Here is a 27,770-nt window from a genome sequence, read left to right as displayed (position 1 = left end):
TATTGTTGCTATCCAATTGCAACTTTATTTCACAAACACTAGAATTACTTTTTATCCTCCTCTCCCACCCAGAGCACGTGCTATGCATGATAAGAATAAAACTCTACTTTGTTTATTGCAAAAAAAAAATCAACAACAAAAATATTTATATTTATATAAATAAGAATTGTGTGATTTATTTCATTAGACCTGACGGACTTTCTAACAAAAACCGCAGAAGTTTTCTGTTTTTTTTTTCTTCTTTTAGTTTTTATAAAAATAAATAAATGCATTATATATTTTAGAGAAACGTGATAATTCTAAGAAATTTTGAAATGCTATTCAAGCACAGAGAAAATTTTGGTACAAAAATGTTTGCCCGGGTTTGATATAATACAAAGAAAAATAGCCAATGGAAGAATGGGAGGAAATGTGAATAGCTGCACGAAATTGTGAGGATAATCGAGTGGTACTCACAACAAAAATTTCACTTATTAAAAGTCCCATTGGTACCTTTTAGTGCCCTCTGAATATTAAAATCCTCTCTACTTTAAAAATGCACAAGCATAAACAACACCAATCGACATGCAATTTAAAAAAACCTGTTGAATAATCGACTAATTTATTGTAAATAAAAAACATGTTTAGTTGTTGTTGGGATTTTTCTTTTTTGAAATAAATAATAAATAAACATTAAAAAAATGAAAAAAAAATACAAAACCGCATAATAATGCTAAAGTAAACTTGAAAAACAAAACGAAAAAAAAACACACAACCATTTGCAACGACATTCCAATAAAAACACCAGTAACGTCAGACAAAAAAGGGGCTCGTCCCAAACCACACAAACACACACAGAGTCACACACACACATATATATTTTTGTTGATACATATTAATGTTTGCATTCGTAGAGGCTGTGGGAAATTTTGAGGTCGGGGCTGTTGTCGGCATAACTGATAATTTTAAAGATGTTGTTGCTGTTTGTTTTCAAAGGGGTTTTCTATTTGTTGATACTAATTTTCCATAGATTAAGCTCCCCTCTTTTCGTAGGTCTCTCCAGATCATTAGGCAAGTTGCATACTAAGCAGGTTTTTATCTTCGAGAAAATAAACAACTAATTAATTTCAAAAATTGAAATGACTACAAAATATGTGTGTCATTAAACAATGAATAATAATTAATTTCAATCTTGAAGTACGTTTTGTTGGGTTTTGTTGCTATGGCATCGTTGGGGGCTTTTGTTTTCAAATTTTCTAGAAGAGCTCTCAGCAAAAGAGAGCAAAAGCATTTTCAGAAAGCTTTTCGTAGAAAATTCTTTACAACATTTTAAGAAAGCGATTTTCGCAGAATTAAGGATCATTAGGTCTTCTCTGAGAAAACCTTCAAGTCTCACTGAGAAAACCTTAAAGTCTTCCATGAGAAGAAGACCTCAAATCTTCTATGAGAAGGAGACCTTAAAGTATTCTATGAGAAGAAGACCTTAAAATCTTCTATGGGAAGAACTTTAAGGCCTCTCGGAGGAGACATTTAAGGCCTCTCGAAGAAGAACTTTAAGGCCTCTCGGAGAAGACCCTTAAGGGTTCACTGAGAACAACTTTGAAGCCTCTCGGAGAACACCTTGAAGGTCTCTCGGAGAAGACGTTTAAGGCCTCTCGGAGGAGACTTTTAAGGCCTCTCGGAGAAGACCTTTAAGTCCTCTCGGAGCAGACATTTAAGGCCTCTCGGAGATGACCTTTAAGGCCTCTCGAAGAAGACCTTTAAGGCCTCTAGGAGGAGACATTTAAGGCCTCTCGGAGAAGACCTTTATAGGTTCACTGGGAACACCTTGAATGTCTCTCGGAGAAGACCTTTAAGGCTTATCTAGAAAGACCTTAAAGTCTTCTATGAGAAGACCTTAACGTATTCTACGGGAAGATCTTAAAGTCTTCTACGAGAAGAATTTTACGGCCTCTCGGAGAAGACCTTTAAGTCCACTCGGAGGAGACCTTTAAAGCTTCTCGGAGAAGACCTTTAAGGGTTCACTGAGAACACCTTGGAGGTCTCTCGGAGAAGACCTTTAAGGGTTCACTGAGAACACCTTGGAGGTCTCTCGGAGAAGACCTTTAAGGCTTATCTGGGAAGACCTTAAAGTCTTCTATGAGACGGTCTTAAAGTTGTTCTCAGTGAACCCTTCCAAGCTAAGACCTTAAAGTCTTCTATGAGAACACTTAAAGTCTTCGATGAGAAGACCTTAACGTCTTCTGTGAGAAGTCCTTATATATACAGGGTGAAATGAAAAAACTGCAACCAACTTCAGACTGCTGTCATTTATTTATTATTCCAGTGACAGCTCATTATATTGTTTACAAGCGTACAAAAGCATTTTGGTGAGAATTTTCCAGAAAAAATGTTATTCGTGATGGAATTCAAGCGTGTTAGTGTAATTTCTCTATATTTGGCTGAAAAACCACAAATGGCTAGCGTTAGAGCACTCCGGCATTTAAATGTGAAGAAATCTTTTGTGTCTCGTACCATCGGTCGTTACCATAATACTGGTAGCGTAGCCCGACGTCAAGAAAGTGGACGAAAGAAAACAGCAACATCAGCAGAAATGGTTCGAAAAGTAAAGAAGCGACTTGATCGAAACCCGCGTCGCAGTGGCCGAAAAATGGCTCGTGAGTTGAACATATCGCAATATTCCATTCGGCAAATATTGAAAAATGAGCTCGGGGTAAAGCCATTGAAATTCAAAAAATTGCAAGAACTTACACCGCAACAGGAAGAAAATAGACTCAAAAGAGCTAAAGAGTTGCTTCGCTTGGTCGAAAGTGGTGAACTGTAGAATTTGGTTTTCTCCGATGAGAAAACATTCGTTGTCCAGCAGTTTGTAAACCAATAAAATTATCGTGTCTACTCGCAAAAGAGGTCAGCTGAAAATGTGCACCTCCGGTTTGGACACCAGAACTCAAGCGCCGGCCATGGTGATGATGCGGGCCGCCATAATAGCTGATGGCCACTGTCCACTCGTATTAATCGATCGTGGCATCAGAATAAATGCCAAATATTATCGCGAAAATATTCTGGAGGGTGTATTAAAGCCTTGGGCACGCAAACATTTTGACCGCAGACCTTGGAAATTCCAACAGGACTCAACACGCGCCACCCAAGAATAGTTGCAAAATGAAGTTCCTCCCTTCATTTCCAGCGCACAATGGCCACCAAAATCTTCGGATACCAATCCGTTGGACTATTGTGTCTGGAGTATTTTGGCACTAAAAAATACCAAAGTGTCGAACACCTCAAGCAAGCGCTACGCCGGGAATGGGACAAAATACCGTAGAACAACATTCGGGCAGCGTGTGACGATTTCATTGACCGTTTGAAGGCCATAATTCGTGCCAAATGCATCAATTCGAACAAATCTAAACTAATTCTAAAATTTGATGCTATTTCCGACATTTTTTACTTTCATTGAATAAAATTTAAAAGAAAATGTAAAAATTATGGCGTTTGACTTTGTTGCAGTTTTTTGTTTATCTCACCCTGTATGAGAATGCCTTTAAGGTTTATCTGAGAAGACCTATAAAGCTACTCTGAGAAGACCTTTAAAGCTTCTCTCAAAATACCTTTAGGGCTTCTATGAAAAAACCTTTAAGGCTTCTCTGAGAAAACCTTTAAGTCTTTTATGAGAAGAACTTTAAAGCTTCTCTCAGAAGACCTTAAAGTCTTCTTTGAGAAAACCTTAAAGTCTTCTTTGAGAAGACCTTAAAGTCTTCTATGAGAAGACCTTCAAGGCTTCTACAGGGTTGCCCATATTCGACGGACCTTTGGGCCCTTTGGGCCCATTCCAATCGATGAGGCTTGTCCGCAGGCAACATTCTTTGCGTCAATTGAATTTTGTACGGGAACAAATGCAAATCAATGCGAATTGGTTCATGGTAAAAATCTGCTTGGACTAACGCTTCAAACGCGGTATGTCATTAAGCGATGTGACATCTCTGTCAAAAGTTATGGCGTTGCCTGATGGGTCCGTCGAATATGGGGAACCCTGTATGAGAAGACCTTCAAAGCTTCTTTGAGAAGACCTTTAAGGCTTCTGACAATGCCTTAAAGCCTTCTGTAAACACCTGAAGATCTTTTCTTCTATGAGAAGACCTTCAAGGCTTCTGACAATGCCTTAAGGTCTTCTGTAAAGACCTGAAGATCTTTTCAGTAAAGAATTTGAATTCTTTTCAGAGAAGACCCTTATAGAAGACTATAATATTTTATCATAGGAGATGCCAAGCAGAAGTTTAATGGCCTCATCAAGCCTTTTGCAGACAGTTTTTCTAGACGCCTGCTAAATTTGTAATCAATTTTCATTATCAAAACAAAAAATGTTGGCTAATCATCCTCAACCATGAAAACCAGACCTTAGACAAAGGAATACGTCATTTAACAAATTTCCACCCTAAATTTTATGGCCCCCATATACATTCATATGCGTCACAGTTTATGGTGTCTAGGTTCTGGTAAACAACCTTAAAAAATGTTTCCAACAGCCACTCCCAACAATCATCCATGGTTGGTATTGTTTTCATTTTATTTCTTTTCGCTTGCATTTGGAAATTCCTTCAACACACGGCCTTGATGAGGCTATAAACCTGAAGAATGATAGTTGGTAGCTTATTAGGGATTAGCTTTCTAGGACATTTGTAATGGTGAAGTCACGCCATGGACATGGACATGGAGCAAAGGATGGAGAGAGAGAGACGGCAATGGATGTGCCAAAATGTCTAGGGAAGTACATGTCTCAAATTTCAATTCAATTTATTATGGAGATGTCAGCGCTTGTTACAGAAGACAGCAATTTGAATGTCTATTACACATTTGAATAAATTTTGAATAAAGGGATATGATGTTGGTAAGGAAAGGAGATTTTATGCAGCATGTAGAAGCCTTCATATTGAGTGTGAAAACTTTTCCAGAACATTCTCGCCTTTCCATTGATCGTTTAATTGATCACCATTCATAGGCAAATATTTCCACTTTTCAATTGTCATGATCACGCCAAAGAGGTTTGCTATATTCAATAAGACAATAAATGAAGTTATAACCTCAATTGTTCACCAATACATGCACATGTTACAGCTATGCCTCATACCATTCATTGTAAGCGAAAGTAAACTCAAAATAAAAACAAAAAAAAAAGTTCGCAAGTACCCAGAAAATTGTCGACTATGAATCAGAGTTCTCGAAAAACTTTGATTTAGACGATGATGATCATGATTTATTTAATGGAGAACGCTGGGTCGCATTTATTTAATGGAGAACGCTGGCTCGACAATAAGGTTATGATGTCCCATTCAATTGTCAAGTGACAAACAAAACAATTTGCGAAAATTGCGTACCGCATGCAATTCACTTGAATGTATGTTGATATTCATACATATGTGTATGTATGTATATTTACGAATACATGTTAGGTGTCATATCGAAAGTTTCACTTTCATTGTCCACCAGAATTGAATCGCATCGCAAAATGTCATTTTGTTAATTGAATGATCTAATTTTCGATGTACTTTGAAAATAGCCGGGACAATCAATTGATTAACAAGAATGTTCTGGAAAATATTCAATGAAGAATGAAAAAACTGCAACTAACTTCATACTGCTGTCATTTCTAAGCCACTTGTCCGAAGACTGTTAAAATTATTCCAGTGACAACTCACTATATTGTTTACAAGCATACAAAAGCAATTTGGTGAGACTTATCCAGAAAAAAAAGTTATTCGTGATAGAATTCAAACGTGATTGTGTGATTTCTTTATATTTGGCTGGAAAACCACTTCGCTGTCCAGCTGTTTGTAAACAAACAAAATGATCTTGATTACTTGCCAAAGAATTCAGCTGAGAATGTGCACCTTCGGTTGGCCACCAGAAATCAAGCGCCGGCCATGGTGATGGTGTGGACCGCCATATTAGCCGATGGTCACTCTCCGCTCATATTAATCGACGTGGCATCAGAATAAATGCTGAATATTATAGCGAAAGGCCATTAAAGGCCATAATTCGTGCCAAAAGTGACCAATGTCATTTTGTTAATTGAATGATCTAATCTAAACTTATTCTAAAATTTGATGCTATTTCCAACATTTTTTGCTTTCATTCAATAAAATTTAAAAAAAATGTAAAAATTATGGCGTTTTACTTTTTGCAGTTTTTTATCTCGCCCTGAATGTGTGAAATTTGAAACGAGTTGGATGCTTATTTCGCTTTCTTTGAGCACCTTCGGTTGGCCACCAGAACTCAAGCGCCGGCCATGGAAGTGGTGTGGGTCGCCATAACAGCCGATGGTCGCTCTCCGGTCGTATTAATCGACCGTGGCATCAGAATAAGTGCCGAATATTATGGTGAAAATATTCTGGAGGATGTATTAAAGCCTTGGGCACGCAAACATTTTGGCCGCAGACCTTGGACATTCCAACAGGACTCAGGACCATTGCACTCAGCACGCGCCACCCAAGAATGGTTACAAAGTGAGGTTCCTCGCTTCATTTCCAGCGCACAATGGACTATTGTATGTGGAGTGTTTTGGAAAGCAAGGTTGGCACTAAAAAATACCAAAGTGTCGATCACCTCAAGCAAGCGTTTCGGCGGGAGTGGACCACAATACCACAGAGCAACAGTCGGGCAGCCTGTGGCGGTGTCATTGGCCATTTAAAGGCCATAATTCGTGCCAAAGGTGACCAATTCGAACAAATCTAAACTTATTCTAAATTTTGATGCTATTTCCGACATTTTTTGCTTTCATTCAATAAAATTTAAAAAAAAAATTTAAAAATTATGGTGTTGGACTTTGTTGCAGTTTTTTTATCTTGGCCTGTATGTGTGAAATTTGAAGAGAGTTGGATGCTTATTTCGCTTTCTTTGAGCGTTTTGTTTTTTAAAATCTTGAACCCTATGTGGGGGAGGTACCAGAAGAAATGGGCCGGTCTCTAACATCTTAATAACAGATCTTGTGCTAATGGAAATATTTAGATATAACATGTCTGAATGAAATCGGATATTAATTTCGCGTTTTATTAGCTTCATGGATATTCAAAATTTTGACCATTTGTAGGGGAGGAACCAGAAGAAGATGACCGATAGATTCCATCTTCCCACCAGACCTTGATTTTATAAAAATATTGGGATGTGTGAAATTTTAAGACAATCGGATTCTTACATCACATTTTATAAAATTTATAATTATTCAAAAAATTTACCCTTTGTGGGGGAGGTACTGATGGAGTGGACCAATAGTGTCCATTTTCGCACCTCGCCTAAAACTGAAGCATATATTAGGATTTCCAAAGTTGGAGCAAAATAAGATTATCGTTTTTCTTTTTGTGCAGAATATGTTTTTTTCTTTTGTTTTTGAAAATTTCAACCTTTTGGGGGGGAGGTACCAGAAGGATTTGACCGATACATTCCATCTTCACACCAGACTTTGGCTTAATAAAAATATTGTGAGGTTCGTAATTTGAAGACAATCGGACACTTACATCACATTTTATAAAATTTATAATTATTCAAAAAATGTACCCTTTGTGGGGGAGGTACCTTATGGAGTGGACCGATATTGCCCATTTTCGCGCCTTACCTAGCACTGATGAAAATATTAGAATTCGCAAAGTTGGAACAAAATCGGATTATCCCTTCTCTTTCTGTACAATAAATTATTTTCTTTGAAAAGGTTGACATTTTGTGTGGGAGGTACCAGAAGGAGTGGAGCGATATTTCCCATCTCCGAACTCGATCTAAGTTTGACGAAAATATTACGATGTACCAACTTTGGATCAAATCGGATACTCAGTTCGAGAGTTATCGTGTGCACCAGACCAGCCAGACAGACGGACGGCTAGATCGACTCCAAATGTCCTGAAACGGATTTGGTCCAAGGGGACCTGGGGTCTAAAACCGTTATTTCGACTAGGCACGTTTTGGCGTATCAAATAATATATACCTTCTGTAGCCATTTGGATGAGGGTATAAAAGAAGAGCCCAAAAATGTTCTGTTTTTATATATTTTTAAAAAGTCCACAAAAACAGTTGCCTTGAATCTCCGTTACATGACTGGAAAAACGCAACTGTCTGTCGGACTGTTGCCAACAGAATGCAGTCGAAAAAAAAGTCGAATGATCGCCGCATCACAGAAAGGCATTAAAACACACCCATTTAGATATCAACTGTATTTCATTTCAATACTAGCGAACAGGCGGTTTTCTACATATCGACAAGTATGAATAAAAAAAATGGGCACAAAAAGAGGCTCGTCACAATACAAACAAAGACGATCGCCGACAATTTTGAATTCCATGAAGCTATTGCCTACACATACATATGTATCCTATACTGACATGCTGTCAATATCAAACGAACACCATGGCAACAAAATGTCATAGACATCGTGGACTATAGACATCTAAACATTTGCATTGAATGGCTCCAAATCATTTAATATTTTTTTCATCTGATCGATCAGAGGACAACAATTAAACTCGGGCAAAGAGTGACACCACCGCTCTTTGTTGGTCAATCTGATATAGCTACATACATACATTCGTATGTATGTAGCTATGGTCAATGTAGTTCATGTTCTCGAGTTAATTAATTTATTTTGAATACAGTATGAAGTCATTTGAGTTATGTTTTTTATTAGGTGGTCATAACCAAATTGATTAATATGAACAAATCTGATTTTTATTAAAATAAATTCGTTCTTTATAATTTAGAAGAATTTCCATACAATTCTAACAAAATAAGAATTTTCTGCGAGTTTATTCAACTTTCACCAAATCTCTTTAAATATTAAATATTTATATTTATATCAATATCAATATGTATCTATTAATCATGTATTTTGAGTACTTACTTCTTATTTTTGTGACACCCTGTTTCTCCGTATTGGACATAGTTCTAGAGATTTTCTGAAAATAAAAACAAAAGATCATCATTAAAAAATATAAAAAATCTAATCAGAAACAAAATAATACTAGAGAGCCAAAAATGCAATATCTCCATTTTTAAATTTGTGTAGGATGTTAAATTTGATTAGAAAATTATTATTTTAAGCCTAGATTACACATGATGTTAAAGTCATATGTAAAGTAAATTTGTCAACAATTATCTGAAGGATTTAATATAGCATACTTTTAGGCGTTCACCAGAATTTTTAATCTGGAAATAATAGCCTAATAGTACTGTATAAATTAATATAAATATATTAAAAGTATAGTAAACTAGCAAGTAGCCGCTACTTCGTCAGCGAAAAGTCCATATTAAAATTTTATATAAGTTTTAACATTTCGTGTTAGGCCTTTTTAGTTCTCAAAATGCACAATCTGTTCAGTTTAACAAAAAATTTTAATCAAAACTTCATACACCGTACTAAATTTTCAGAATCTCAGGGCTTTATACAGTATTAAAGTTTTTCCTCTTTCGGAAAGAATAATAGGAAAATGTTTTCCTTTTACACCAAAAAGTCTTCCAAATCGTTTATTTTAAATGTAACCGAGGAGGATATTAGTAAAACCATTGCAAAATGGAGCCACATCTAATTTTTCTGCCCAAAACTATTTCAACGTTTCCATATGTAAACCCTAGAAACCTAGAGTTTCTAAACCCTAGAATAACCAATTTCAAAATTTCTGCTCTATCCCTTCACCCAATACCAAATTACGTAACATATACACATATCCAAAACACATCTACATCTCTCAATTCTAGACATCAACAGTGATCCAAAATTAGTACAATTTAGTTCTATTCGAACAATTATAGTACGCATTAGCAAAAACACCTAGAGATCTCGACACCAGATACCAACAGAGACCTCAATGGTAAATTTCGGGATTCCAGCTCTACAGGGTGAGATTAAAAAATTCGGAAATAGCATCAAATTTTAGAATAAGTTTAGATTTGTTCGAATTGGTCACATTTGGCACGAATTATGGCCTTCAAACGGCCAATGAAACCGTCACACGCTGTTGCTCTGCGGTATTTTGACCCATTCCCGACGAAGCGCTTGCTTGCTGTGATCGACACCTTGGTATTTTAGTGCCAACATTGCTTTCCAAAATACTCCAGACACAATAGTCCAACGGATTGGTATCCGGAGATTTTGATTTTGGTGGCTGGAAATGAAGCAGGGAACCTAATTTTTTAACCATTCTTGGGTGGCGCGTGCTGGGTCCTGTTGGAATGTCCAAGGTCTGTGGCAAAAATGTTTGCGTGCACGAAGCTTTATCGCGAAAATATTTTGTAGGGTGTATACAAAATATTTTCGCGATAATATTCGGCATTTGTTCTGATGCAACGGTCGATTAATATGAGCGGAGAGCGACCATCGGCTGTTCTCGCGGCCCACACCATCACCATGACCGGCACTTGAGTTCTGGTGGCTAACCGAAGGTGCACATTTTCAGCTGACCTCTTTGGCAAGTAAACACGATCATTTTGTTTGTTTACAAACTGCTGGACAACGAATGTTTTCTCATCGGAGAAAACCAAATTCGGCAGTTCAGCACTTTCGGTCAAGCGAAGCAACTCTTTAGCTCTCTTGAGTCTATTTTCCTTCTGTTGCTTTACGGCTTTACCCCGAGCTCATTTTTCAATATTTGCCGAATGGAATATCGCGACTTGTGGTTTTCCAGCTAAATATAAAGACATCACACTATCACGCTTGAATTCCATCACGAATAACTTTTTTTCCGGAAAATTCTCACCAAAATGCTTTTGTACACTTGTAAACAATATAATGAGCTGTCACTGGAAAAAATTTAACAGCTATCGGAGGAGTGGCTTAGAAATGACATCAGTCTGAAGTTGGTTTCAATGTTTTCATCTCACACTTTATATATAGTTGGGAGCCCCTAAAAATATGCAATAAAATGTTAAATAAAAAGTAACTCTACATATGACTAACAAAGCGTGTAATCGGGCCTTTAGTAAACTGTAAAGTAAACTGTGTCTCTAAACCCTGTAGTCACCTAAAATGTGCGGTCATTCGTTTAGGGTTCTTAAACAAATACACGTTTGCACAGTGTCCCAAGATGGGACTGGTTCATCCAGTATCACTAGATGGCGCACATTTCAAACACTAATAGAGCGAATCCTTCATATTTTACACGAGAATCAAAATTATTTTTATCTTTTTATGAAAAGCTGTCAGAGTGCAGTAATTTAGTACCAAATACCAGCATGGAAAATCCCACGATTTTTCTATAATTTTTTCCTTTTAAAACGTCAATAAAATATTTTTTTCTTTCATCACCCTCCTCATAACTGCTTTACAGCCCAAATAAAGCTGCACAATATTTCCGTCAATAATAATAATTTCAAAACACATTTTGTATATTATGTTGAAACATATAAATGGTCAAATTTACAAGAAATCTCTGATGTTTACAAATAATTTGCTTTTCATATAAAATATATGTAAATTTGGTGATGACGCCAGGAAAACAAAATTTTCTCTGGGAAAAACATTTTGTAAATTAATGTAGCAGAAAATGTATAAACGAAACGAAATTACAAAACAAAAAGAAAACAATTCAAATGGAATAAATTAAATTTTGTCAACAAAATTATGAAAAACGATTTTGTTGGTAATAGAGAAGAAAAACTATGAAAGAAGTTCATAAAGAAAATCTACGCAATTCGGCAATTTTGTAGGTTTTTGGCGAGAAAGTGTTTTGTTGCATGGTAGTTAATATCGTTACTATAATCATAGATTAAATGGCGCCCAACGATGAATCATTTATGAAACACTGTTTGCATTGAACGGGATTTTCTTGGGAACTTGTAAAACATAAACAAACAACAATGGGAAAATCGACCATTTATTGTCCTTCAACTGTGGGGTCATTTGATAAATTACGATTCGAAAGAAAAACATCCATCTCAAATGTGTGTTTTTATACCCTCCACCATAGTATGGAGGGTATATAACACCTCGAAATATACATTATACATATACAAATTATACATTATACATATATTTATACATATACAAAGTACAATACACTCTTGATCAGCATTAAATTCTATGTCGATTTAACGATGTCCGTCCGTCTATCCGTCTGTGAAAATCACTCTATCTTCCGAACAATGTGAAGTATGTTGATAAAATTTTATTCAAATGTATATTATGTCTGCAGGACTTTTGGTATTGAAAATAGGTCACGTGGGTCCACGTTTTGGTATAGCCCCCATATAATGGTACCTCCCTATTTTCGGTATTTTGCTGATTTAAGCGACATTATTCACCGGAAATGTTTCAAATTTGGTATTCGAAGTTCGTAATGAAAACTACAGCCTAAGACAGACAATTGTCTATGCAAGTCCACGCCTTCGTATAGTCTCCACATAACCGTATCTCCCGATATTCGGTATTTTGATGATTTAAGCGACATTGTCCACAGGAATGGTTTCAAATTTGGGATTTGAAGTTCGTAATGGATATTACAGCCTATGATAGAAAATTGTCCGAGCAGGTCCATACCTTCATATAGCCCCCATATAATGGTTCCTCCCGCTATTCGGTATTTTTAGTATTTATTTCACCGAAATTGTTTCAAATTTTGTATTTGAAGTTCGTAATGGATACTACAGCCTATGATAGAAAATTGTCTGAGCAGGTCCACGATTTGGTATAGCCCCCATATAATGGTACCTCCCTATATTCGGTATTTTGATGATTTTAGCTACATTATTCACCGGAATTGTTTCAAATTTTGTATTTGAAATTCGTAATAGATACTACAGCCTATGACAGAAAGTTGTGTGTGCAGGTGCACGTCTTCGTATAGCCCCCATATAACGGCATATTCCGATATTCGGTATTTTGATGATTTAAGCGACATTATTCACCGAAATTGTTTCAAATTTTGTATTTGAAGTTCGTCATGGATACTACAGCCTATGACAGAAAATTTTCTGTGCAGGTTCACGTCTTTGTGTAGCCCCATATAATGGTACCTCCCGATATTCGGTATTTTGATGATTTTAGTGACAAGTTCTTAATGGATACTACAGCCTAAGACAGAAAATTGTCTGTGAAGGTCCACGTCTTCGTATATATAGCATATAATGGTACCACGTCGTCGTATAGACCCTAATATAACGGAATTCTTAATAGAATTCTTAACTGATTTTTTTTTTGGGTATTCAAAGTTCGGCCCAGCTTTTTTACCTTTTAATTTAAATAATATTCAAATATTTAGTAAACACATAGAAAATAAGCATTTATTTCTAATTCAACTTCAAATTTCAAATTTCAATTTCTTTAAATTTCTAAAATTTAATTTTTTAGGTTTTTTGTTTTTTTGCTTTAAGATAGTTTTTAAAAAGTCTCAATTTAGGGTATTAATAGCATTCAATAGGAATTTTCCAATGTTGACATCTCTTTCAAAACAATAATCAAACCACCGTATATAGCTATGGTTTTCATATTGAAATAAAATGGAACAGAAACAAAACTATGGCAACATATAAATATAACTAAAACGTGCCAAAATGTTGTTAGTAAATTATTCCATTTAATATTTAGAAAAAAACGACTGTCAAAAATTCTAAAAAAACGTTTTTTATATTTTCTGATACGGTGATTTTCAATTTAATAAAAAATATATATCAATGCGAAATTAGTTTGGACTTTGAATTAGGCCGGAATATTAAAGTGTTTTCCGTGGAACATAAATAACATACTTACGGGGGCTGGTGGTTTTCCACGAAAGAGTTAATAAAACATTTGGAGGACAATGTGAAATAGTGTGCGAAATTTCAAGGTTTTGTCAAATTTTGCAAAAAATGGATATATACCCTATAAAATACTATTAGAAGGAATTATATGATGGGGAAATCCTCTATAACCCTGGATGGAAAAAAACTTAAAAAAAATAAAAAATCGGACTCGTTGAGACCACAGCCAAATATAATCTACACAGAAGAAAAGTCACACCTTAAATGGCTAGTGCTGTCAATGTTCAGGTTTCTGGATTTTATGAACTTAGTTCACTGCTGGTTTCTTGAGAGAAGCAAGAGAAAGAGAGAGCGAAGAAAAATTTTAGTGAAGAGTAATTTTTTAGCCATTATTTTTTTGGCAGCAGCTCACTCACGTTTCGTGTTTTGTTTCTCTGTCACACATCTTCAGTTTGGTTTACAATTTAAACATGAATCGTCTTACAAACGAACAACGCTTGCAAATCATTGAATTTTTTTATCAAAATAGGTTCTTAGTTAAAAAAAATAAGAGCGTGGTTATTTAATTTTACGACGAAGCTCATTTGCCGTCTTTGATATTGAAGTGAAGATATGCATTGTAAAATTCATCCAGAAAATTACGCAGTTTGGTGAGGTTTATGGTCTGGCGGCATCAATGAACAAGTAAAAAAGCATCTAAGTTCGGGTGGCAGAATCATTCATTTTGAAGGGACTGGAAAATTTTCAAAAAAAAAACCTAATTATCAAATGAAACGCCTTATATCGGGGGTCATGGGCTGTAGGTACTACCCATTAAGATCTTCAAATACGAAATTTGAAACAATTCGGGTGAATTGAGTCGCTAAAATCATCAAAATACGGAATATCAGGGGGTACCGTTATATGGGGCTATGCGAAGGCGTGGACCTGCGCTTACAATTTTCATAGTCATAGGCTGTAATATCCATTTCGAACTTCAAATACCAAAATTTTAAACTTTTCCGGTAAATAATGTCGCTAAAAACAATAATATACCCAATATCGGGAGGTGCTGTTATATGGGGGCTATACGAAGGCGGGGACATGCACAGACAATTTTCTGTCATAATATCCATTAAGAACTTAATATACCAAATTTGAAACATTTTCGGTGAATAATGTCTCTTAAATCACCTAAATACCGGGGTTGAAATAGTTAATTAACTTAGTACTCTATTCAAGGTGAGATGAAAAAACTGCAACCAACTTTAGACTGCTGTCATTTCTAAGCCACTCGTCCGACGGCGGTAAAAATTATTCTAGTGACAGCTCATTATATTGTTTACAAGCATAAAACGCATTCTGGTGAGAATTTTCCAGAAAAAAAGTTATTTGCGATGGAGTTTAAGCGTGATAGTGTGATTTCTTTACATTTGGCTGGAAAACCATAAGTGGCTGTCGTTAGAGCACTCCAGCATTTACTCCAGCTGGTAGCGTAGCCCGACGTCAAGGAAGTGGATGGAAGAAAACAGCAGAAATGGTTCGAAAAGTAAAGAAGCGACTTGATAGAAACCCGCGTCACAGAGGCCGAAAAATGACTCTTGAGTTGAATATTTCGCAATATTCCATTTGGCAAATATTAAAAAATGAGCTCGGGGTAAAGCCATTGAAATTCCAAAAAGTGCAAAAACTTACACCGCAATTGAAAGAAAATAGACTCAAAAGAGCTGAAGAGTTGCTTGGCTTGGCCGAAAGAGGTGAATTGCCGAATTTGGTTTTCTCCGATAAGAAAATATTCGTTGTCCAGCGGTTTGTAAACAAACAAAATGATCGTGTTTACATGCCAAAGAGGTCAGCTGAAAATGTGAACCTTCGGTTGGCCACCAGAACTCAAGCGCCGGCCATGGTGATGGTGTGGGCCGCCATAACAACCGATGGTTGATCTCCGCTCGTATTAATCGACCGTGACATCAGAATAAATGTCGAATATTTTCGCGAAAATATTCTGGAGGTGCATTAAAGCCTTGGGCACGCAAACATTTCGGCCGCAGACCTTGGACATTCCAACAGGACTCAGCACCATAGCACTCAACACGCGCCACCCAAGAATAGTTACAAAATGAGGTTCCTCGCTTCATTTCCAGCGCACAATTGCCACCAAAATTTCCGGATACCAATCCGTTGGACTATTGTATCTGGAGTATTTTATAAATCAAGGTTGGCATAAAAAAACACCAAAGTGTCGATCACCTCCAACAAGCGCTTCGCCGGTAATGGGCCAAAATACCGCAGAGCAACATTCGGGCAGCGTGTGACGGTTTCATAGGCCGTTTGAAGATCAAAATTCGTGCCAAAGGTGACCAATTCGAACAAATCTAAACTTATTCTAAAATTTGATGCTATTTCCGACATTTTTTTGCTTTCATTCAATAATTTTTTTTTAAAAATGTAAAAATTATGGCGTTTGACTTTGTTGCAGTTTCTTTTATCTCACCCATTTGGGTATCAAATGGTATGATATCAAATTCTTCAGATTATTAATCACCACACCCTGTATGACGTATTGAATCATAAACTGGATAATATTGGAGGGAGAGTGGGTGAAATTGTTAATTAACTTAGTACTCTATTCACCCATATTTCTACATTGTTGTAAATAGTGCATTGCCATACCCTCATTGACATTCGTGACCTACTCCAAATGATTTGACCTCAACTAAATGACTATGAAACACAATTCTGAAAGTTTGAAAAACTATCAACTCTGTGATGTATGTTTTGGGAGTAGATGGAGGGGTTATTGCATCTTTAACAATGTATGAAAGAGAAAATTTCCCCGTTTAAATATCGAGGCTATACTGTTTTGCTCACAACTGCAGATCAAATTTCTATTTCATGGTTATCAAACTGAAGAGGCAAGTCAAATTCAATTTGAAAATTATAAAGAAAAATCGCAATGAAAAATGGTCATGGAATCGATATTTCCTCAAATTTTAATATTTATACCCAAAATAATTATACTCTTCCAAAATGGTGGAATATAAACAAAATAAATAAGAAAATAAAAAAAAGCCTCTTCGGGTTTTTTGAATAAAAATATAATATGAAATCTATTATTAGAGGTTGAAATTTTTGGGTGGCAAAACTGAAAACTATTTCGTTGCTGTCTTTTCATGTGGTCGCATGTACAGGCATATATATACTAGATATATACATATGTATAAATAGATCCATAGCATATATTTCATAAAAGATTACAAGTCTATGTTTCTTTTTTAGTTGTTGACATTTTCTTTTTGTTTTAAAATAAATATACCAAAAAAAACTTAGTTTCACAATTAAAATGTATTCTCTTCGAAATGTATATTTATTTGTGGTAAATTTAAATAATATACATTTATTTCATTTTGTTTTTTTGCCATGTCTTCTTCCTCCTTGCCTTTGCGTTGGAATGTTGTTAATTATTTATTTTTGTTTTTGTATTTCTTTCCTTTAACAATTCAAATTGTTTGCTATTAATTCGTATTAAATTATTCCAATATCACGTTTTCACACATTGCTCGGCATTTTGTAAAGTGTCAATTGTGTTAATTAAATGAAGGCTATTGTCTTGCTTTCAAATACTCCGCTTAACCCTTTTCGTAGGGCATTAATGAACAAGGAAATAGAGTGTTATGAGTCAGACACACCCTCTTTGGCTGTCAAAATATATTCTAATGCAATTTTAGATTTCTACACCTCAAAAGTCTGAACCTAAAGGGTTAATGTTAGTATAATATAGTTAATAAATAATTGAAGTGTCTCATGTAGTTTGTAAAAAGTATGTAAATATTGATTAAAATGTTTTAATTTGTATTAATTATTATAATTAATTTGTTCATTTTATTTAAGCAAGTGTATGGGGTAATAACAGTAAGTGATAGTGTTTCACAAAATATTCTTTAAAAAATACAGGGTGAGATGAATAAACTGCAACCAACTTCAGACTGCTGTCATATCCAAGCCACTCGTCCGACAGCTGTTAAAATTATCCCAATGACAGCTGATTACACTGTTTACAAGCGTATAAAAGCATTTTCGTGAGAATTTTCCAGAAAAAAAGTTATTTGTGATGGAATTCAAGTGTGATAGTGTGATTTCTTTATTTTTGGGTGGAAAACCATAAGTGCCTATCGTCAGAGCACTCAAGCATTTAAATGTGAATAAATCTTTTGCGTCTCGTACCATCGCTCGTTACCGTGATACTGGCAGCGTAGCCCGGCGTCAAGAAGTGGACGGAAGAAAACAGCAACATCAGCAGAAATGGTTCGAAAAGTAAAGAAGCGACTTGATCGAAACCCGCGTCGCAGTGGCCGAAAAATGGCTCGTGAACTAAACAAATCGCAATATTCCATTCGACAAATATTGAAAAATAATGGTTTCACCCATTAAAAATCCAAAAAGTGCAAGAACTTACACCGCAAGAGAAAGAAAATACACTCAAAAGAGCTAGAGAGTTGCTTCTCTTGGCTAAAAGTGGTGAAAGGTCGAATTTGGTTTCCTCCGATGAGAAAACATTCGTTGTCCAGCAGTTTGTAAACAAACAAAATTATCGTGTTTACTTGCCAAAGAGATCAGCTGAAAATGTGCACCTTCGGTTGGCTACCAGAACTCAAGCGCCGGCCATGGTGATGTGTGGGCCGCCATAACAGTCGATGGTTGCTCTCTGCTCGTATTAATCGACCGTGGCATCAGAATGAGTGCCGAATAATATCGCGAAAATATTTTGGAGGGTGTATTAAAGCTTTGGGCACGCAAACATCTTGGCCGCAGACCTTGGTCATTCAAACAGGACTCAGCAATATCGCACTCAGCACGCGCCACCCATGAATGGTGGCAAAATGAGGTTTCTTGCTTCATTTCTAGCGTATCTCCGGATACTAATCCTTTGGACTATTGTATCTAGAGTATTTTAGAAAGCAAGGTTGGCACTAAAACATACCAACGTGTCGATCACCTCAAGCAAGCGCTTCGCCTGGAATGGGCCAAAATACCGCAGAGGAACATTCGGACAGCGTGTGACGGCCGTTTGGCCGTTTAAAGGCTATAATTCGTGCCAAAGGTGACCAGTTCGAACAAATCTAAACTGATTCTAGAATTTCCGACATTTTTTGCTTTCATTCAATAAAATTAAAAAAAAATTAAAATTATGGCGTTTGACTTTGTTGCAGTTTTTTATCTCACCCTGTATATATCCTCAGAAGCCATATCACTGAGGGTGTAGAATATTCTCTAAAAGTTCCAGGTAGAGGGTCTGATTCCGTTTAAAAATATTCTTTAAAACTTAAAGATACTTGTTCTAGTAATCCATGAAAAATATCTTTAATATTTTTGAGTAGGTTGTTCTTGCAAAGTATTCTTATAATAAAAAATTAAATTTCAAAAGTTCTGCAATTTTTACAGTATGAAACTTGATCCTTTATTTATTTATTTTATTTATTTATTTTATTTTTATTATTATTATTATTATTTTTTTTTTTTTTTTGAAAAATTCACCATTTTTGGGCTGATGATTTTTGAAAAAAAAAAAACGCTCTTGAAATATATATTCTTTAAAAAAAACACGATTTCAGGCTTCATTTTCTTTCAAAAAGATTTTTTGACAAATTTCTCGAATTTCTAACAACATGTGGAAAATATCCTCAAAAAAGTTGTTGATCTTGTTCTTCAAAAATATCCTTTTAAAAAATCCACAATTTTAGATCGAATATTTATTGAAAATCCCACGATTTATAGTCTGGCGGAAGGTATTTGAAAAATATTCTTTAAAAAATGCGATATTTGGTCGGATTGTTTTTGAAAAAAAAACTGTTACGGATCTCGAAAAAAAAATCCTTCAAAAATACACGATTTCTGGTCTGATGGTTCTTAAAACACATTCTTTAAAAAAGTTTTCGATTGGCTTTTGATAAAATATTCTATAAAAAATCAGCGTTTAGTTGCCTTGGAGAAAATTTATATTTAATGCCTCTGACTGTACAGAAAAATATAACGGTATGACAAAGTCCAGAAGCGTAGAATCTGCTCGATTTTGAACGACTCTTGCTACCACTGAAAAGCGAGGAAAGTATGCTGGCTCTTATTCGAGCGATAAAGAAAAATTGAATCGACCCGATTTTTTCCTGGTTCCAGGAACTCACACGAATTCGAATGAGTTTCAGTCTTTGTACAAATTTGAGCGAGTTTATCGGTGGTGCACAAAGGCAAAATTACTCTCAAAAGTCGATGTTTAATGGCTTTGGCAATACTTCAAAAAATCCAGCATATTTTATCTGATAGCCCTCTAAACATATTCTTTATGAAATCCACGGTTATGGCTCTGATAGTCCATAAAATATATTCTCTACAAATGCAATACCTATTAAACAAATATTTTTTTTTTTTAATTTTACGATTAAAATTATTATAGCCCATGAAGAAACAATCTTTAAAAAATCCACGATCATACAAAAAAATATTATTTTTAAATCAACAATTATAGTCCCTAAAAAAATGCATTAAAAAGTCACAATTATATAAAAAAATAATAAATCCAACAGTTTTGGTCTATTGATTTTTGAAAAAAAATATATTAAAAAAGTCCCCGATTATAGTTCTGACGTTTCCTTAAAAAATATTCATTTGAAAAATCTATTATATAATATTAATTAATAAATTATAAAATAAAAATATATTTTTTGATATTTTCTGTTTTTTTTAATATAGGTATATTATTTAAAAAATAGTATTTCCAAAAAAAAGACTATTTTTTATTCGTGTTTGTAGCCCTCAAATTTCATACAATTTAAATTTTAACAATCTGATATTTTTTTTATATTTTTTATAATCTACGATTTTCTATAAAACATGACATTTCCCAAATATACTATTTTTTCTTTTAAATCCGTATTTTTTTTTTAAAAAAAAGTCTATTTTTATCCGTGTTTATAGCCCTCACATTTCATACAATTTAAATTTTAACAATCTGATATTTCGTAAAAATTCATTTTTTATATATTTTTTTTAATCTACGATTTTCTAAAAAATATGACATTTCTCAAATATACTATTTTTTCTTTTAAATATGTATTTATTTTCAAAAAAGACTATTTTTATCCGTGTTTATAGCTCTCACATTTCATAAAATTTAAATTTTAACAATCTGATATTTCGTAAAAATTCATTTTTTTTATATATTTTTTTTAAATCTACGATTTTCTGAAAAACATGACATTTCCCACATATATTCTATTTTTAATTTAAATTCGTGTTTATATTTTAAAAATCTGATATTTCGTAAAAATTTATATTTTTATTTTTTTTTTTTTAAATCTGCGATTAGAGCCCTAATATTTTTTAAAAATCTGTGAATTTTCTTAAAACGTGTTATTTCAAAAATCCACAATTTTAGTAAAATCCAACGTCATCTAAAAATGCTATTTTTTAAATTCGTTTCAAAAATAGCATTATTTTTTTTAATTTCTTAAAAAAAATGTACACTTACCTTCTAATTTATGTATCGAATATCACCGGAAAGTACAAAATGCACTTAGAACACAATTCAATTGCAAACACCCCACGCAGATTTGTCTAGGGATAAGAGAACCAGACAAATATCCCCAACACCGACAATTTATTAATTATCAACAATAGTTTACTTTTTTCAATGTCACACAGTTACCGGAAAAAATAAACAAAACACATTTGCAAATGACACGCGCGATATTTTTTGACAGTTCTTTATGTCAATATGAACGCCAACGAAAAGAAAAAACAATCCAGAATACACGCAAGGCAAATAAACAAAAAAAAAGGAATAAATTCGGTGGGTTCTATTTTTTGTAATGTTCCAGGGGACGAGGGACGACAAAACGGTACCAAACGTTGTTGTTGATAGACGTCAACACGATAAAAACAACAACAGAAAAACAGTTTTACAGCAACAACATCAAATGTAAAAAAAATACAACGAAATTCCTTTTTGCCACAAAGGCATTCGCAAGTGAAAATTAAAATTGAAAATTCAACGAATAAAAACTGTCACTTTCCACTCGATTTTCTTTTGTGTGGTGGATTTTTACACAAATTGTTCTTAACATATGTTTGTTGTTTTTGCCTTAATTTTTTTTAAGGATTCCGGGGAAAAGTTTTTGTTTTTCAAAAAAATCCCTTATTGCTGGGGGAAGGATCTGTTTTTATTCAAACTTTATTTTTTCACCACAATTTGAATAATTTTTATTTTGAATTTATTTTTCACTTAACTTGACGAAATAAATTACAGAAAAAAAACGAAACGAACGAAAATTCGAAAACTTTTCTGTCAATTTGTTTTCTTTTATTGGGGAATTCTTGTAATTTTTGTTTAGCGTTCAGAAAGAAAATAAAACAGCCACAATGAAATAACGAACTGTTGCGCTGTTGTTTTGTTGGCGTCCGCCTTGCACGCAGAGAGATCGAGAACTGAAATTTTTGCTCGCTGTGACCGGCCTTTTTCTGGTTTCGCTCTCCTTAACAAAACCCCCAATAACAACAACAGCAACAATAAAAACAATAACAATATTGTCATCATCATCATCACCATCGAAAGCGGGCAGGCAGGCAGTCAGTCAGCAGCACCAGCCATGGTGTGCACCCAAACTCATTTGAGTTCGTTACTTGCTTGGTTAAATGGGGGTTCATTGCTTGGAGGGGCGGCCAAAACCGCACCAGCAGCGCTAGCAGACAACTCTACCGACGACTGACTGTAGTAATAATCGTCACAGCTGAAATCATCATGTGTGATATGTGTATGTTTGTTCGCTCGAGGAGCACACTACACACAGTTGACACAAGTAAAACTATCATACAGGGTACGCTATAGCTGTAAAGCCGGGATTTTTTAGGAACATTTTTTAAGGACCATACGACGTATATTAACATTTTTCAAAGTCCATCCTTTCAAGAAACGTAGATTATTAAAGAATATTTTTTAAGGATAAATAGCCCAAGAAATTTGGTTTTCTTAAGAATATTTTTTCAAAGACCATCAAGGCATGAAATGTGGATTGTTTAAAGAATATTTTTTCAAGGACCTTGAAAGCATGAAATGGAATTTTCTAAAGAATATTTTTCAAGGACCTTCAAAGCATGATTTTTGGTTTTTTAAGGATATTTTTTCAGAACCTGCGAAGCGTTAGAAGTGAATTTTCTAAATAATATTTTTTAAGGACCTTCAAAGCATGAAATGTGGATTTTTAACTTTTTTTTACCTTTTGCCTTTTCAAGGTCCCATAGACCATGAAACATGGATTTTTAAAAAAAAAATTCAAGGACCCATAGACCATCAAACGTGTTTTTTTAATATTCTTTCAAGGAAATTTAAAGCGACCTACAGATTTTTAAATATATTTTAAGGATTTAAGGAACGTGGATTTTTTTAAAGAATACATTTTTTTCAAGGACCTTCAAAGCATTAAAACGTGGATTTTATAAACAATACAATTTTTTCAAGGACCTTCAAAGCATTAAAACGTGGATTTTTTAAACAATACAATTTTTTCAAGGACATTCAAAAAAAAGCGTGGGTTTTTTAAACAATACAATTTTTTCAAGTACCTTCAAAGCATTAAAACGTGGATTTTTTAAACAATACAATTTTTTCAAGAACCTTCAAAGCATTAAAACTTGGATTTTTTAAACAATACAATTTTTTCAAGTACCTTCAAAGCATTAAAACGTGGATTTTTTAAACAATACAATTTTTTCAAGGACCTTCAAAGCATTAAAACTTGGATTTTTTAAACAATACAATTTTTTCAAGTACCTTCAAAGCATTAAAACGTGGATTTTTTAAACAATACAATATTTTCAAGGACCTTCAAAGCATTAAAACGTGGATTTTTTAAACAATACTATTTTTTCAAGGACTTTCGAAATATTAAACAAAAGAATGCAATATTTTCAAGGACCTTCAAAACATTAAGACGTGGATTTTTTAAAGAATACAATCAAGGACTTTCAAAACATTAAACAAAAGAATACAATATTTTCAACGGCCTTCAAAACATTTTTTAAATAATAAAATGAATAAACGTGGATTTATCATTTTTCAAAGGATCAAACTATATTGTCGACCACAACTCCCCTTTTACAGAGAGAAACAATTTATATCCCTCTCTTTCTCTCTCTCTCTCTCTCTCCAAAAATTACAACTGCATTTTTACATTGTTTAGCTCTCCTAACCTTCGTGGCGAAATGCAAATTGCAAAGCATTTGCGGTAGCCAGCCACACTGTAACGAGGAAAGCAACGCCTCGACACCAGCGGCAACAGCAACTACAACCACCGCCACAACCAATCATGATTATTATTGCGAATATCATCAATATGTGTGATTAAGATCGTTCGTTTGTTGTCTGCCAACGTCATGATTGTCATCGCTCGTTCGTTCGTCGTTCAGTTTAAGTTTGAAATGCTAGGAGTTGGAATTGTTTTTGTTATTGTTGTTGCTGTTGTTTCTTCACTTGACTTGGCTGTTCATGCAGATCTGTCTTTATTTTTATTTTATTTACGTTCCTACGTAAATACCAATATAATAGGTGGACATTTTTGTTATAGAAAAATAGACATATGGACGTATGTATGATAAGAGGAGGGTGCAATAAGTGGGGAAGATTGCAAGAACCACACAAATTGTAAGAAGTTCGCTGGCGGATGAGCTTTTATAATTTTCCAGATTTTCGGAGAGGATTCTAATTTAGGTACTCTTTGCTGCATTAGGAGCAAAATGTGTTACTTATCCTTTTGGTATAAAATGGTACCATATGTAATTTTCTGCCGCCAGAGGAAAATTGCTTAGATTATATTCTTCCCTCACTGGGTAAAACAATGAAAATCTGTATTACCAATACTATAATGGTATGACTAAGTACATTTTGAGTCTTTTTTGGAAATTCCGTATGTATTTTGCTCTGACCCAATCATACTACTCCCCTTATTCTGGTTTGTTGGCGCCGTCACATATATGTATGTTGTCAATATTATGATTTGCTTGTTGTTTTAAAGCAAATGCCAAAACGTAGTTTTTATTATGTCAATTTCAACTGTTCTACGAGATGTAGCAAGGAATGTGGGGATTTTTCTGTGTTCCACATAAACTCAGGTCTATTGGGATGTTAGTATGGAATTTTCATCATAATCGGAAAATTTGAAAAACTTAATAATAGATTTGGAAATAATAAAAATGGGAAATTTCTTTGAGGGTAAATTCATGGAATTTTCTAAACAACACTTAATTCGGATTTTAACAACATTTTTTTCAAGAAATCTCTGATTATGGTACGTGGTTTCTTTACATTTTTTCCAGAACTATCAAATTAAAAATCGGGGTTTTTTAAAGAATAGGTGTTTAACAAGTAAAATAGTATCAGTCGGTTTTGCCGATAGATGTATACCCGCATCTTGAGTTATGATTGTTCAAACTGTTCACCCTTTATGGGGAGGATTCCGAAGCAGTTGGCCAATATTGACCTAGGACAGATATAAATATTACAACGTGCCACAACGTTCCTACAATTTATATGAGATATGTGCAAATTTTTGGAAAATGTGGAAATATGCGTGAGGTAACAGATATAACGGACGGAAGTATTCCATTTTCATACTTCATCTAATACAGAAAAAAATATTGTATGGGCAAAAGTAGAAGAAAATCGAATATTTATGTTCAATTTTAAGCGAAATCATAAATTCCATATTCATCTCAGGTTTCTGGTTGAGAAAAATATTTAGATATAGCAAGTTGTAAAGAATCGCCTAGTTTTGAATTATATATTGGAAATTGTGACCCTTTGTGGGTGGGATACCAGAAGGGGTTCGCAGATATATATCATATTCACAACAGATCTTGCTGATATTTGAATGCGTGAAATTTGAAGAGAGTTAGATGCTTATTTCGCTTTCTTTGAGCGTTTTGCTTTTCAAAATCTTGAACCCTAGGTGGGGGAGGTACCAGAAGAAATGGTCCGATCTCTACCATCTTTTTAACAGATCTTGTGTTGATGGAAATATCCAAAACTTTGACCCTTTGTGGGGGAGATACAAGAAAAAGATCTTGTTTTGATGGAAATATTGAGATGTACCAAGTCTGAATGGAGTCGGATGTTAATTTCCCGTTATATGAGCTTCATGAATCTTAAAATGTTGAACCTTTTGTGGGTTAAGTACCAGAAGGAGTGAGACGATAAATCTTCGCACCAGACCTTGGGTTAATAAAATTATTGTGACATGTGTAATTTCAAAAGAATCGGATGCTTATTTCGGATTTTATGATCGTTTTGGTTATTCAAAACTTTGACCCTTTGTGGGTGAGGTACAAGAAGGAATGGTCCGATCTCTACCATATTTATAACAGATGGGGTTGATGGAAATATTGTGATGTGCCAAGGCTGAATTGAATCGGATGTTAATTTCGTGTTTTATGAGCTTCATGAATATTCAAAATGCTGACCCTTTGTGGGGAGGTACCAGAAAGAGTGGACCGTTATATTCCATCTTTACAGCGGACCTTAGGTTAATAAAAATATTGTGACTTGTGTAATTTGAAGAGAATCGGATGTTAATTTCATGTTTTATGAGCTTCATTAATATTCAAAATGTTGACCCTTTGTGGGGGAGGTACCAGAAGGAGCGGACCGATATTTCCCATCTTCACACCAGACATTGCCTTAATAAAAATAATGTGTGTGACAATCGGACACTTATATCACATTTTATAAGAGTTATAATTATTCGAAATTTTGGCCCTTTGTGGGGGAGGTACTGGATGGAGTGGACCGATATTGTCTATTTTCGCACATGACCTAGCACTGGTGCAAATGTTAGTATTTGCAAAATTGTAGAAAAATCGGATTAACCTTCCTCTTTCTGCGCAGTAAATAATTTTCTTTGAAAATGTTGATATTTTGTGGAGGAGGTACCAGAAGGAGTGGACCGATAGTGACCATCTCCTAACTAGATCTAAGTTTAATAATAATATTTAGATGTGCCAAGTGTGGATCAAAACGGATTTTCCCTTCGAGAGTTATCGTTTGCATCAGCCAGACAGACGGACGACTCCAAATGGCCTGAAAAGGATTTGGTCCAAAGAGACCTAGGATCTAAAACCGTTATTTCGATGAGGCACATTTTGGCCGTAACAAATGTTACATACCCTCTCTAGCCATATGGCTGAGGGTATAAAAAAGTACTTCAAACCGAATTGATGTGTCATTTAATAGCTTCTGGAGAATCTGCTATAGATTATTTATTAAACGCAATAGACCTTCTTGATTTCAAATGAATCGCTTTCCAACTACCGCCTTATTCATAAATTGGAATTTGATTTCAATATGTCTGTCCCACCGCATCAATTTGATTTCCTAGTCCCAATTTAACAGCAGCAGCAACAACACCAACATTTTGCTGTAATAAATTTCTTATCAATTAATATGTCAATTATTTAATACATTAGTGTTATCACAAAAAAAGGTATTTTTTAATTGCAAATTTTCTAATAGAAAAATATTTTCTCAATCGATCAGTCTGTGTGACGAGTGTGGGATTTGAAAATTGACGCAACTAATCAATCAAAATTCAAATTCACATAAAATAATAAAACAAATATTGTTTTATGAACTTTTGCGTGCAAATAAAATAAAGCTGTGACGAACTTTGATATGTTTTGAAAAAAGTTATTAAAAACAAATAAATAAAAAATAAGGATCGTTAAAAGAAAATAATTTCTTATTTATTTGATTTTATTTTGTATTTATTATATTATTGTTACTATTATAATTATCAATATTTTTTTCTTGCAAAATATTTCCAAAATTGTGTCATGATATATTGCGATATGTAAAAGAACTTCTTAAAATAAATATTAAAAATATTTCTGACTAAAAAAAACTCTATCGATTGCAGTTTAATTTATTCAAATCTATCGTTATGAGTGCGGGCCTAATTAAAGAGTCTCACAAATTAATTAAAATATATGCAATAATTTTCTGAATAAATGATGATATCAATTTTTAAATTTGCAAAAAATTGCGATCCTTTATTTAGTCACATATT

At 34.3% G+C, this 27,770-nt stretch overlaps 1 protein-coding gene across 2 annotated transcripts in view; it reads right to left on the bottom strand.

Annotated features, from left to right (window-relative positions):
- LOC101895374 (sialin) overlaps positions 1-22,153 on the bottom strand; it is a 92,989-nt gene extending 70,836 nt beyond the window's left edge. The window contains exons 1-2 of one of the 2 annotated variants that reach the window (XM_059125539.1): positions 21,188-22,153; positions 8,858-8,912 (exon numbers count right to left, since the gene is read on the bottom strand). In XM_059125539.1, coding sequence (XP_058981522.1) covers positions 8,858-8,897 — 40 coding nt within the window. In that variant the 5' untranslated portion in view covers positions 8,898-8,912; positions 21,188-22,153. The remainder of the gene's footprint in view (positions 1-8,857; positions 8,913-21,187) is intronic. The other variant, XM_005183090.4, reaches the window with a different exon arrangement.
- Between the last annotated feature and the right edge of the window lie 5,617 nt (positions 22,154-27,770).

The sequence above is a fragment of the Musca domestica genome, unplaced genomic scaffold, assembly GCF_030504385.1.
Source record: "Musca domestica strain aabys unplaced genomic scaffold, Musca_domestica.polishedcontigs.V.1.1 34, whole genome shotgun sequence".
NCBI lineage: Eukaryota > Metazoa > Arthropoda > Insecta > Diptera > Muscidae > Musca > Musca domestica.
The sequence above is the reverse complement of the archived record's forward strand: the minus strand, read 5'-3'. Positions and strand labels throughout refer to the sequence as shown.